At 43.6% G+C, this 14,560-nt stretch overlaps 1 protein-coding gene and 1 long non-coding RNA gene across 2 annotated transcripts; one reads left to right on the top strand and one right to left on the bottom strand.

The window, feature by feature from the left end:
• Window positions 1-675: 675 nt before the first annotated feature.
• On the bottom strand, window positions 676-5,542 carry LOC134468259 (uncharacterized). Its single transcript, XM_063222202.1, has 4 exons — window positions 5,280-5,542; window positions 4,529-4,637; window positions 2,992-3,717; window positions 676-1,231 (listed from the first exon to the last, which is right to left on the bottom strand). Exons 1-4 carry the CDS (start codon window positions 5,540-5,542, stop codon window positions 1,004-1,006), a joined length of 1,326 nt encoding a protein of 441 aa, XP_063078272.1. The 3' UTR covers window positions 676-1,003.
• An 8,415-nt stretch (window positions 5,543-13,957) lies between these two features.
• On the top strand, window positions 13,958-14,560 carry LOC134468640 (uncharacterized). Its single transcript, XR_010038870.1, has 3 exons — window positions 13,958-14,074; window positions 14,322-14,359; window positions 14,444-14,560. It is a non-coding gene; the product is annotated as an uncharacterized LOC134468640 (long non-coding RNA).

Raw genomic sequence — 14,560 nt, 5'->3', positions numbered from 1 at the left:
TTATGGAGGAGGATTGGGGGAGGATTGGGGAGAGCACTGGTTGATTACTCCCCCCACCAACCTGGCAGGTCGGGAGTCGAACCGGCAACCTCTGGGATGCAAGTCTGACGCCCTAACCGCTCACCCATGACTGCCAACCACCATTTAAAAAAATCCAAAAGAAGGCCATTGTGAGGCAAATATCGCACTGAACTTTCACATTACCACACTCATGCAAACATGCACATACAGTAATAGACAGACAGACATACTTATTTGCTAACCCAACAGGAGCCCATGCTAACAGGAGGCCATGGGTGCATTATAATATGCGTACTCCCGTCCTCCACTTACGCTTGTGGCATCACGTTTTGCTGACGCCCCGCTTCCATGGAGAAAACAATCACGTTTCCCCGCTGTCAGCCTAGCCACAACGACTTTTGGGGCACTGTTCTTCCTTCACCATCCCAATTGCATAGGAGAAAATGACATTAGAATTGTGCTTTTGCAAGATATTGAATTCATTTTCTGTCGTCAGTGACATCATCATGAGGTCACAAGCAGGCAATTTGAACACGGGAGGACGGGAGTCTGCATATTGGAATCCACTCCGTGCGTATGCATACAGGTATTTACCAGCACTGACATAAGAAAAGACAAGTCAAAGATAATATTGATATGTTTAATATTCTTCTGTTACAGTAATTCAATGAACAAACATTGCTGATGGAATGTTGTGATGAATAATTGACTATGGTGACTGGCTTATGTTGTTTCCCTGGTGACTGTTGACTGGTTCGTTTTACTGGTGACTGACTGGTGTGTTTCCCTGGTGACTGGCTTATGCGTTTCCATGTTGATTGGTGTATTTCCGTAGTGACTAGTGTGACGTCCCTGCTGTGGATGCCTGGGAGCCTGGTAGCATCGAGCGCACTGCAGTCTGCCCATGAGCTGGGTTAGGGGTTAGGGTTAAGGTGACTGGGTGTCAGGGTGATTTTGACCTTGAGCTGGATTAGGATGAGGGTTAGGGTAACTGGGTGAGTTTGAGTTTGACCTTGAGTTGGGTGAGGGTTACGGCGAGTGTGTCCCTGATCTGGCGGTTGGAGGCGGCTAATAGCGTCCCCGTAAGGACGCAGTAGAAAGTGCAGCCCAGCATGATGATGTCATAGGGCATGTTTGAGCCGGCCAGGAGAGACATGAAGTAGAAGGAGACGATGAGGAGCGTCGCAGCGTACACAGCCACTAGAGACACCTGAGGAGACACACACACACACACACACACACACACACACACACACACACACACACACACACACACACCCACACACACACACACACACACACACAGACACACACACACACACACACAGACACACACACACACACACACACACACACACACACACACACACACACACATACACACACACACATACAGTACAGCTGCTATGAATTGTACAGTTTTATGAAGCAACACGTAAAGATGCAAGTAAAGTGTTACTATGTAAATGGCTCCTGCCATACTATCTCATCTTGGAGACCAGGGGTTAGGATTAGGACTTGTTATCATGGCAATACTAACTGACCATGGTCATTTTTTACATGACGTTTTTAGTTCTGATTGAATCATTCCGAATTAAATAGTTCCTTCGAGTTTACATTGCAAGTGTTGACATCAGTGGCAGTTCTACCAATTTGGGGGCCCTAGGCAAATATATAGATATGGTATGGGGCCCTCTTGATTTATGTTTTTGATGTTTTGATGGGGCCTTAAAGTGATACTGTCCCATTTTTGGAAATGAGCTTTTTTTTACACCTCCCCTTGAGTTAAATAATAGGAGCAAATTTTACCTCCATGCTAGCAGTTAACATTGAGTCCTATGAGACCAGCTCGCGGCTAACTGGTCTCATAGGACTCAATGTTAACTGTTAGCTTGGAGGTAAAATGTGCACTGCCATAACTAGAAAACGGTTGGAAGTACAGAAGAAAGGTAAGAGCCTATTATTTAACTCAAGGGGAGGTGTAAAATAAGCTTATTTCCAAAAATGGGACAGTATCACTTTAAGTCTGCCTATTGGTGAGATGATTGACATGATGTCTTCAAAGCGGAATTAAAGGTACACTGGGCAGGAAATGGTCAAAAAAGGTACTGCAACTATGCTGCTCATTGAAACTGTGTTGCCTATTGCCAAATTTGATCTTTTCATGAAAGTTTACTAAGTAATAAACTAATACTTTCTAGTATGGCCCAAGTACAGTCATTTTTGCAGCTAAAAATGGCTATTTCTGGAAATTCAAAATGGTGGACCATGGAGAAGATCCCCCTTTTCATGTATGAAAAATGCATTTTTTCCAGTCATTACGAATACTTAGAATTTGATAGTGGTGGTAAGTATTCATAAAAAAGGTAGCATTGTTGAATGGGTAGCATGAATTCTGGAAATAAACAACTAAAAATCTCACACAGTGTCCCTTTAAGTTTTATTCAGAATGTCCCATGTAATCAAGGCCCATGGCAAAACCAACTATGGAAATGTCTCCTGCCGTACTGTTATCTTGCAGCCCTGAGGTTAGGACTAGAACTAGTGATCATGGCAACTAGGGCTGGGAATCGATCCAAATTTCCTGGATCGATTCGATTCTGATCCAGAAGGTTGCGATCCGATTCGATCCGCGATCCGATTCAATTCGATATCGATCTTTTGTATTGCTGGGTTGTCACTTTAACCCATTTATGCCTAGAATTCTAAGACCGACTATAAAAACCTAAATATCTCAGCCTTTGATGCCCACACATGAAATACCTTGGTATGTGAGAAATAAGTGGGAATCTGTGGAAGAGAGCTACAGGATGTGGTTGAGAAAATAATGATCTACAAAAGATCGATCCACAAAGTTGTGAATCGATATCGCCCTTTTCTAATGCGAATCGATATTAGATCGTGATTTGATCTTTTGAACCCAGCCCTAATGGCAACAGTACGTAACCATGGAAACCTGTCGCGACGTACCGTCAGCTTGCAGAGCTGCAGGTAGGATGCGGAGCTCTGGCTGGGCGTCTGGTTTCTGCGGAGCGCCCAGGTGTGCTGGAACAGGTGAGCCACCAGCCGCAGCGCCGCAGGGACCATCACCATCAGCGGCAGCACGGACATCACGCAGACGAAGATCATGGTGTACAGCATTATGTCCAGACCCTCCACCAGCTCCATGGAGACCTGGAAGCCGCCCGCGGGGTAGCTACTGGCATTCAGATTAGAGCTACTGACGTTCAGAGGGTTAGTGGAACTACTGGTCGTCAGATTAGAGGGATTGGTGATGGCGCTACCGGCATTTAGATTAGAGTTACTGACGTTGAAATTAGAGGCGGTGTTCAGATTAAAGGTGATGTTCAGTGGCATAGTGCTGGTTGCGTCTGTGGTGCTCTGTAAAATAGCTCTGCTGGTCGTGTTAGTAGCGTTGTGTGCGAGTGGTGATGTTGTTGGTGGTAGTGTGATGTTGGTAGCGTTGTGTGTGAGTGCTGGTGGTGTGACGATGGTAGCGTTGTGTGTGAGTGGTGGTAGTGTGATGATGGTAGCGTTGTGTGTGAGTGCTGGTATTGGTACGAAGACGTAGCGCAGGGTGAGCATGGGGCCGGCCAGGAGGAGGGCGGAGGGCGGAGTCAACAGCAGAGCAGCCGACACAAGAACTGAGATGTTCCTCTTTAGAACCCTCAGGAACCCACACGAGAAGCTCACCACCTGGAGGGAGACACACACACACACACACACACACAAACACACACACACACACACACAACAGCACCACTTTTATAGCACATTCTCATAGCAAGATGTTTCTCTCAGGAACACACGCCGCGCGAGGATCTCAGCACCTGAAGACACACACACACACACACACCACACACACACACACACACACACACACACACACACACACACACACACACACACACCACAACTTTTATAGCCCATTCACATAGCAAGGTGTTCCTCTCGGGAACACACCTGAAGGTATGAATTTCCATATCAATTTCATCTTCTACCGCACACTATCCTCCCAGCACCCACACGAGAACCTCAGCACCTTCAGGAGTGAAGACCTGAAGGGATGAATTAATTGACTTCACACTACTGCTTCACATATTGCAAGTTATACATGGGTTCTAAATGATTGTTTTCCCCTGACTGCGCGAAACTAACTGCGCACAACTCAACTTCTGATTGTTGTAAACCGCTGTCAAACCAGTGTCTTGCCCCTCCTCATAACATTGTGTTTACAAACACTTCGAACCCATGTATAGCCATAGTTAAAACAATAGCCTGCTTAGCAATATAATAGTTGTAGTAGATTGTAGCTGTGCAACAGCATATGGATGCGATGGGTGAAATAGGAGAAATAGGAAAAAGCCTTGTTGCAGTACAAGATGCTGAGCCAGGCACCACACACACACACACACACACACACACACACACACACACACACACACACACACATACACACACACACACACACACACACACACACACACACGTACATCCCAGTCCGTACCTTGACGCAGTAGAGGACGCTGAGCCAGGCGATAGCCCAGAAACTGACGAAGCAACTGCTCAGCCAGACATAGAGCATCGCGGTGAAGAAAGGGTTAACCTGACCAGACCTGAAATAATAATATTACTATTATATATATATATATATATATATATTAAAAAAAAAAAAGATTTTTTGGGGTCTTTTTTTTCTCGACTTTATTTGATAGGACAGTGTGAGAGGTAGACAGGAATTGGGAGACAGACGGGAGGGGGGTTGGCAAAGGACCCGGGCCGGGAATCGAATCTGGGTCACCCGCATGGCAGGCTAGTGCATAATCGGGTGGTCACGGCAGGGCCAACTATTATTATAATTAATATAATTGTTGTTGTTGTTGTTGTTGTCGTAGCCGGAATGATCGATCAGCAAGGCAATGAGGAAAGTGTTACCATAGTAACCAGTCCTGCTCATGGTGGCGATGGATGATACAGCATCAGGACATACAGTTTCTGTCAGTTCATTTGTCATTGTTAATTTCAATCAATTTTGACAAGAAAACATTCTTATAATCTATTAAATAAATTATTTCATAGTTGAAAAAAACCACAATATATTCTCCCATCTATTATTCAAACCAATGTAGCCATTGATCTACCGTACATCAACCAGTCATGGTGGCTCTGCACAATATCAGCAGCATGACGCCAATCACAGATGTACGTGAAACACACACATGCACACACACACACACACACACACACACACACACTACCTGGTGGCGAGTGTTCCGTAGAACACCATCAGCATGATGGCGATGCAGGAGAGACTGAGGAGCGTGTTACTCAGGGAGATGGAGCAGATGACGCCGCTCACCACCGTCACCTTTCCACCGCCGCTCACAGCAGACGCCGCCCCACCACCACTGCGGTACAGTGGCAGCAGGGTCAGCAGCAGGTTGGCCGCGTTCAGCACAGCTCCAAAGGCCAACGCCAGCAGCACCAGGCCCAGCTCTGTCGCATTGGAGCTCACTGCCATCTTGTAGAGTTGTGACGTTCCAGAACCGAACGAATTGATTATTTTGAACAGCTCCTAGACGTGAACGATGGGAACTGAATACCAGTTGGGAGCCTTTTCCGGGGTTTTTTTTTTGTTCGTTTTTCGTTCGTTTTGAGCACGTGACCTTCACGTGATTACTGTAATTTGGGGGGGGAAACACAAGTGTGGGAGGACAGTCAATTGTTGTTTGGACAAAATGAGTGAAAAAAACACTATCTTCTTAAGACTGAATAAATAATTTAAAAAAACATTCAAAAGAGCACGTTTTTTTTAACAGCTCTTTGAAAGGAACTAGCCAACCACTATGATCCAGATCCTGTCAATGAGCCATAAATCCCATCTCTACCATCCTGACACCCACCCCCCTGAACCTGCCCACCACCCACAGCTGCCTACCTCACTCAAGCCCAAAGTCGATCCTCACTGCTGTCCACTGCATTCCCGTACTTTACTGCTCCCCACTCCTTATCTGATTGTCATCGACTTCCAAAGCTGTGCGAGATAATAAACACCAAGTGTTGCTGTCACTAGGATAGGATGGGCGACTTTCAAATCTCTTCGAGACTCGGTCTGACCAAGAGCATAGCAATTAACATTTCCCAAACGATACTTCCCAAATAGCCTCCCTTGGTTTGCTAATGATGATTTGCTTCACAACCAAGTGGGAGGAGTTCCCGATGTTACGGGAGCTCAAAAAGAACTTGCAATGCTCTTGACCTGACTAGCAGCAACGCTGAAGCTGTTGCGTCTCTAGGATGGCACAGCCTAGCTACCTTACTATACAGCCCAAAGCCACTACTGACCTCCTGTACTGTATGAGACCGCAGCAAATCCTGGAGTCCCTGGATCTTCTCACTGCAACCCACATCTCATCAGCTTTTTATGGGCAAACCAGGCCGGGCATCCCCTCCATTTACATCAGGGCCTTGCATGCTGCTATTTACATCTTGGCCCTGTGTACTCGTATTTACATCGGCTCCTTGTGTACTCGCATTTACATCAGCTCCTTGTGTACTGGCATTTACATTCCCTCCTTGTGTCTGCCTGTAGTTTAATGCTCGTGAGTGAGGGCATCAGGTTGCTAATGAAGGATTTGAAAATGCAAAAAGTTGAACATTTACATCAGGGTTATTCAAATGGCGGCCCTGTGTCCAGATGCAGCCAGATGGACAGCAAGGTTCTGGCCCCCCTACAAGCCCCTTGAAAGACAGAATCGTTTTTCGGAATTTAGAGATAGAAGTATGGTTTCCGTATCGAGCTGAAACGGGACGTTAAAATGCAGGAAATTGCATGTAAGAAATGCAAAACTTTCTGGGGGATAACCCCCAGACCCCCCACTTCAGTGAAGTATCCCATATTGTTTTCATTGACAGTAGGCAACCATAATACATACATATAGTTCGGCCCCTTTACTGGGAGGAATTTGAAAAAAACGGCCCTCGTTGACATTTAATACCCCTGATATACATACTATCAGTGGTGTAGTCTACTTTTTTATGGTGGGTATACTGTATATTTGAGCATTCTTTGAAGTGGGTATACCGTATATATATATGTGCCATTCAAAACAAAGGATCAATCAATTTTAAGTGGGTATACTGAAATCCCTGAAATTTAGAAGTGGGTATACTCCGTATACCCGTGTCTACGTAGACTACACCACTGCATACTATTATACCATGACTCAGTTGCTCTCAGAATGCCTTCGCTTAGCAGCTCTAATTACTGACTTCTGGTTTTATTTTAACCTTCTTTGTTTTTAATTATTTAATGGCTTACTTTAATGTTTTAATTTTCTTTGACTCTAATTATTTAATGTTTTGGTTCTTGTTTTCTTTATTTCTTATTTATTTGTATTTTGTGAAGCACATTGAACTGCACTTGTGTATGAAACACACTACACAAATAAACTGCCAGTAAAACACAAAATGGCTGGTAGCTCAAAAAAGTCGCAGTATCTTTATTAATATATTATATTAATCTATATTTGTTGGATGGTCTTGGATGAAGGGGATCAGTTCAATTCAAAAAAGGGAAAAATCCAGGCAACTCCAGGTGAAAAAGAGAAAGTCCATTTAAAAGCCTTTATTGTCATAGGCCTTAAACATGATTAAAAAAAAGCCAACATGTTTCGACCGCACTGGTCTTCATCAGGGCTTTGTGTTGGCTTTTTTAATCACAAATAAACTGCCCTTGCCTTGTCTTGCCATTGACAATAATATACTCCACATTCGATATGCCATGACAACAACCATGACAACGATGACCATGACAACCACACACTCCACATACAAACATACTATTATGCCATGACATCAATAACCATGACAACGGTGAACACCACATAGGCATACTATATGTATGGAATAGCGGCCGACGAGGTGTCCCGATATCAAGGGAAATAATGGACGAGGCGGAGCGTTCTAAATAGCCCGACGGCGCAGCCGAAGGGCTGTTCGCTTCGCCAAGTCCATTTTCCCTTGATATCGGGACACCTCGAAGGCTGTTATTCGGCTTATCACCCGGTAACCAGCATTTAAGTATTAATTTATTAATATGTTGATCTAAGGCAGTGTTTCCCAACCAGGGGTACGTGTACCACTAGGGGTACGCGAGCACACTGCAGGGGGTACTTGGAAAAATGCAATTTTAACAAATATATGGAGCTTAGTTACGTTGGGATAGAGAAAGCGATATAGAACTTGACTTAGGGGGTACTCATGGCACAACGAAAAGGCTTGGGGGTACACAAGACAAAAAAGGTTGGGAAACACTGATCTAAGGCGTCGTGAGAAAGTAGATTCACCACTGCGCTTGGTACGTTGCTATGGGCACCACTTCCTAATCTAGTGAGATGCGATTCTATCGGAGCCATGTAAGGAAGCGTGCAGAATGTTGGGGTGACTTGACAACCAAATGAGATAGAATTGATGACTGGGTTTTCGTAACCTAACCATGAATCACTTAATCTGCACATGCTGATATGCTATCAAGATTCAACGGTGCATGATATGCTTTCTGAATTATAAACCGTACACGGCCTAGCTGAAATGAACTTGGTGCAAATCACATCTAGACAGAAGCCAGACAGGCAAATCGTATGAATAACACTGAGTCTGATTTACATTATTCAGGTATCAGTTCAGCGAAGAGACGCTGCTCACTCACATCTGCCTACCATCTTTGAATGGTAAATGTGTGTGTGTGCGTGTGTGTGTGTGTGTATGTATGTGTGTGTTCGTGCGTGCGTGCTGACTTCCGTCTCTAGAAAGCCTCAGAAAATGTAAATGAGTGAAATTCATGAAAGAAAACATCTTTCAAATCTGTGTAGCCTAATAACCATTCATGGGTCTTGTTGTTTATGAGGTGAGGACTGTTTAGACGCAACTAGGGATCATTTCTAAACACTGAAAGTGAAAAAACTGCTCTCCGTCATTGTTCCTCAGTTGTAGAACAAACTTCCTGAAGCAATATCGTATCTCTGTCAAACTTCATGACTGCATTCCAGACCAGGGGATTCTAAACCATAGGGCCAAGGCACAAACTTTGAGGGTCGCAGAACAAAGGATTCCGATTGCTCGTGCATTGCATTGCATTGGCATATGAGTCTCAGGGACAGTCTCCCCTAGCCAGGCAAAGCCCCTCCTAGTGACGTAACACCTTCGCCGTTGCTTCTAGTCAGGCCAAGAGCGATGCAAATATAGTTTCTGATCTCCCGAAAAATCGGGAACTCCACCCACTTTGTCTGGAACGTATCAACCAGTAGCAAACCAAGGGGAGCAGGTCAACCATGCTAATTGGGAAATGTTACTTGCTATGCTCGAGTCTCAAAGAGATTTAAAAGTCGATGATAATCAGGCTAAGCCTCCCCCTGGCCTTGCACACTCCCATCAGAGCGGTGTCTGCATCCAATCATGGGCCCCCACTTCAGAAATGTCGTTATAAACTGATGTTAAAGTGTAGCATTTGATTTACCAGGAGCCAAAAGAGCTCGTCAGTCTTGGGCTATTTACTTACGAAAATCAAGCTGATATTGTATGTATCATTTGGCATACATGTAGCCCATATAGTTGTATTCAAGCAAACCACAGTCATCACCTCTTCACCCCTACCAGCTCTCTGATTGGAGCCCAAGATTTGGTATTCTCGCTGAGGGATGGAATCCATGCTGTCTTTCAGATCAAAACGATTGTGCAAATGGCATGGGATTTCCCAGGCTAAGTGTCACGTTTGTAGGAGTGCCACTGATCTCATTGCAAGGCCTCAAATGTAATGCTTGTGTACAATGTAATGCAGTGACCAGTGTGGGGCACAATTTCACTGAACTTGAACCGGAGAACTACATGTGGTACAGTTCATTCCTTTCACATCACCACATTCATGCAAGAGACAGAGAAGCAGACAGACAGACAGACAGACAGACAGACAGACAGACAGACACACAGACACACACACACACACACACACACACACACACACACACACACACACACACACACACACACACACACACACACACACACACACACACACACACACACACACACACACCACTTCCTCTCGGTCTTCTCTTTTCCAACTCTTGCTCTTCTCCAACTCTGTTGCATTCTCTTCTGTATCGCTCTTGCATGTTCTCTCACTCTCTCTCTTTGCCTAACACACACACACACACGCACACACACACACACACACACACACACACACACACACACACACACACACACACACACACACACACACACACACACACACACACACACACACACACACACACACACACACACACACACACACACACACACACACACAGCTCCAGCCCCAAGTCCAGCCGTGATAGCATTCACAGGAGAGGTCATATGTGCCCACCTTGGCGGTCCCAGTAGAACAGATCAGAGTCTAACCATTGAAACAGAGCAAACCATAACCATAAACCATCTTGTCATCCATTTGTGTGCTGTACATGACGCCTTGTATGATTTAGAACCATACCTGACATACAAGTGGGTTAGAACGAATCTGAACACAACCTTTTATCACAATGCTGTTTAGCATTTGTCACTGCAATGCCTACGTTCATTCGTCAGGGGTCCTCGGTCAGCCCTATTTTGTCAAAAGTGTACAAAACTTAATGTATACCTATGGAAAACATACTACTACTAGTACTACACACACACTTGTACACACGCACACACACACACACACACACACACACACACACACACACACACACACACACACACACACACACACACACACACACACACACACACACACACACACACACACACACACACACACACACACACACACACACATTTGTTAGTGATGATGACATAGTGACGACAATGCCTGTCATTCTACCTGTTTAAAAATGGATTTTATCTGCTTAGGTCTGAGAAGCGGTGTAGTCTACTTTTTTGAAGATTGTATACTGTATATTCGAGCATTTTTTGAAGTGGGTATACTGTATATATTTATGCTATTCTAAACAATGGATAAATCAATTTTAAGTGGGTATACTGAAGTCCCTAAAATCTAGAAGTGGGTATACTCCGTATATCTGCGTTCTACGTAGACTACACCACTGGGTCTGAGGGTGTGTTGACACCTCCTGTGACTACTGACGACGCTACAAACCACCAAACACTACTAGGCCTACACTACAAATCCAGAAAAGGGCTATATAGTGACATGGTGGAGGAAGACAGACAACTACTGTAGGCCATTAGTAGATTCATTCATGTTATGGTAGATAGGTGCAAATGCATGAAAATGTAAAAGTTCAATGTAAAGAAAGGTTGAAACGCACACCAATGACCTCCCTTTTTTTAAAATGTATTTTTAGGGGCTTTTATGCCTTTATTTGACAGGACAGTTGAAGATGGTGACAGGAAGCGAATGGGGCAGAGAGACAGGGGAGGATCGGGAAATGACCCCGACCGGACTCAAACCGGGGTCCCCGAAGGTGGGCATGCAAGCCCAAATGTGGGGTTCTTAGCGCGCTGCGCCACAGCGCCCCCAATGACTTCCCTTTTAATCCCTTTTTATTTCGAAGCATTTCGAGCCAACACAGCCCCCTTCTCTATCGGAATCTAATCTGGGGTGTACTCACTTTTGTGAGCAATCTTCAAACATTAATGGCTGTATTTTGATTTTTTTCCGAGTGAGCAAGACATTTAAGCGGTTATATATGTTGTTAAAAGGTCACTAATCATTTGTGGTGTGGATCGGCACTGCCCTCACGATCCGATTCGATCACGATTCGGGAGGTAGTAGATCCGATTCGATTCGATTCTATTAGATCCAATCCGATTCAATTCTACAATGCATTGCAATGCATTACATTTCTACTGAACGCAAAGCAAATGTTCAGCCATGATGAGGAAATACAAGTAGTCAGATACTGAGCAACAATTTATTGGCTGTTTTCTGTATCAGTCTGTATCAGTCTTGCAATGTTTTGAAGTGTTTTTATTTAATTTAACATTCATTTGCTCCCGAAATATCCATGGAAGTAACTGAAACTTAAACAAATTGCCGGATTGATTCTGGAACTTGCCGGATCTGGATCTCGATCATTGTTGACACCACTACTTATCATTGTGTCAAAGTGAAATTTCTTTCATGCTCTCCTACTGTATGAAAAGATATACTCACAAATCTGCAAAAATGTGAGGGGTGTACTCACTTACATGGCATACTGTACAGGAAAGGCTGTTACATATTTCGTATCATCTGTTGTCTTTCAAGACGCACTCACAAGGACAAATGGTTGATAATATATTCAGCGATAAACTGCAGAGTGAAGACATCTTCCCAAGGTAGGTGGAAGTAGTTCCAGTAACTATTGCAAAGTGCTGCTTTCACTGTGTTGTTGAAAACATTACTAACAGTTTTCTCCCACTGTCACAATGTGCAACAGATGCAAGATAAAGCAAAAGGTGTCACAGAAGCAGATGTGACTGAATATCCCCAGACCCCAGCCCAAAAATGGCCCTAAAACGCCTGGAGACACTAAATCCCTCCCAATTTGAACTAAACTCTATTGATATCTATGGTCATAAATCTACTGTAAAACCCAACAAATACCTTTTTTAAACCTGTAGACGGTCATTCTAAACAGTGCAGTTGGGTGGGAAACCGCCCAATCACAACACTATACAGGATGCTGAAAAAGGACTTTCCATTTTGCTAAAACGTATTATCGTAATTGTATCTGATGAGCTTTGACTTAGTCATGGCCTACGTCTTTCCAGTGACACAACTGTGAGTGTACATTGACCATATCTAGACAACGTGATTTTCAGCTAGGAAAAAAAGACGGAAACAAGCCATTTATTGGCACAAAAATAGCACTGAGAGGGCACCCCAGATACATATCTACCCAACGCTCCATCAGACATGACAGCTAAGTTGGCTACAATGTGATACCAAAAGATTAGGTTTATCATTTGTGTTGTTGCCATGGCAACAGTTTTCTGACAGGTACGCCTGACCTAAGCCTCATCATCATCACTTTTCATATTTTTTTACATTTTCATTAGCAGCAGACACCCTTGTGAACATTTGAAGTGGTCTGATGCACATAATAACCAAAATTGATGTGCATTATCCAAGTTAAATGGAAAATACATTAAGGTGACATTTTGGGCAATAAAATCAGGAAATGACATCATAATGATGTCATAATATCCAATAATGACACCAAACTGATGTCATTCATAGATCTTTGGCTGAAGATCATCCCCTCCAAGTTTGGTGGTCATATGCCATTCGGTTCCTAAGTTATGAGGGGGGGGGGGGGGGGTCAAAAGAGCCCGCTTGAGACATGAATCAATACCTTAATGACTTTGCATGGGGACCAACATGTTTTAATGTAGTTTTGATTTGGCCTAATTATAATGTTTGCTAGCAGAATCCACAACGTCAACACAAACAAAATTCCGTGCACTGCCTGAAATCTCTGGCGCACCCCCAAGGTTAAGAACCACTGATCTAGAACACACCTTATCTGATTGGTAGGTTTAGCACATGAAAACACCTAATGGCTCCACTGTCTTCTCTGCAGGATCAGGACTCATCTCCACTCCCTCCCCACAAGCACCACCAAGCCCTACAGGCAAGCCATACAGTAGCTTTTATTATTTAACAGTAATTGCATAATTTTCAGTTGACAAAAAACGCTTTTTTAAAAAACCCGTTTTTTTATTGACACATATACTTGGGTTAAGGATATTTTCTTGTTAAACCTTGTTCACTTGATTCCCGCCCTGGCATACTTTTGGTAGCTTTCATGTTCAAAGGCAATTCCACTAGCAGTTCAAGGCAATTAAAACTTGATTTAAAATTGGTGTGGTTTTAAATCAGAATTGTGCTTTTGTTCATTTTCAGTCTCCCCATCTCCTACTGCAGAGTCATCTTATCTCCATTTTGCCATAAGGAGTCTTGTCATTTTTTGCCTCGTTGTGACTGGAGTAATTGTTACTCTAATGCAAAGGAGAAGAGCTGCGGGTGAGTTGTCCATTGACATTAGTAGGCCTAAGGTGGTTTATTGAGTTATCCTGCTACTTTGAATTGACTGGATGAATCCTTGGTTCTTTTTTTAGAAGTTCATCGGGACAAAACAGAAATTTCTAAGAAAACCATTCATTCATCAATCATTATTACAGCTTTTGCCATTATTCTATTTTTTCAATATATGAATGTTATTTCTTTTACCATCAGTTGTAAATGTCTTCATTACCTTCTCTTTCTCAAGGTTATTGATGTCTCAAGCAGGAAGTACAACAGCCCAAAGTATGTTGATGACGCACTACTTTTCATTTACTGTACCTCCACTCTCTTCAATGGGTGCATACTAATGACTTTTTGTGTTGACAGGTATTTGAGGTCACAGCTACCTACTGGTAACCTGCATGTATTTCACTCATCTACAGAGTCAGGCATCCGAATGCCAGCAGTGGATCCCAATTTGCATAACTTTTCAGCCAGCTGGAT

Source organism: Engraulis encrasicolus, chromosome 18, assembly GCF_034702125.1.
Source record: "Engraulis encrasicolus isolate BLACKSEA-1 chromosome 18, IST_EnEncr_1.0, whole genome shotgun sequence".
NCBI classification, from domain to species: domain Eukaryota; kingdom Metazoa; phylum Chordata; class Actinopteri; order Clupeiformes; family Engraulidae; genus Engraulis; species Engraulis encrasicolus.
Note: the sequence above shows the minus strand (reverse complement) of the source record. Positions and strands in the feature narration are given on the sequence as shown.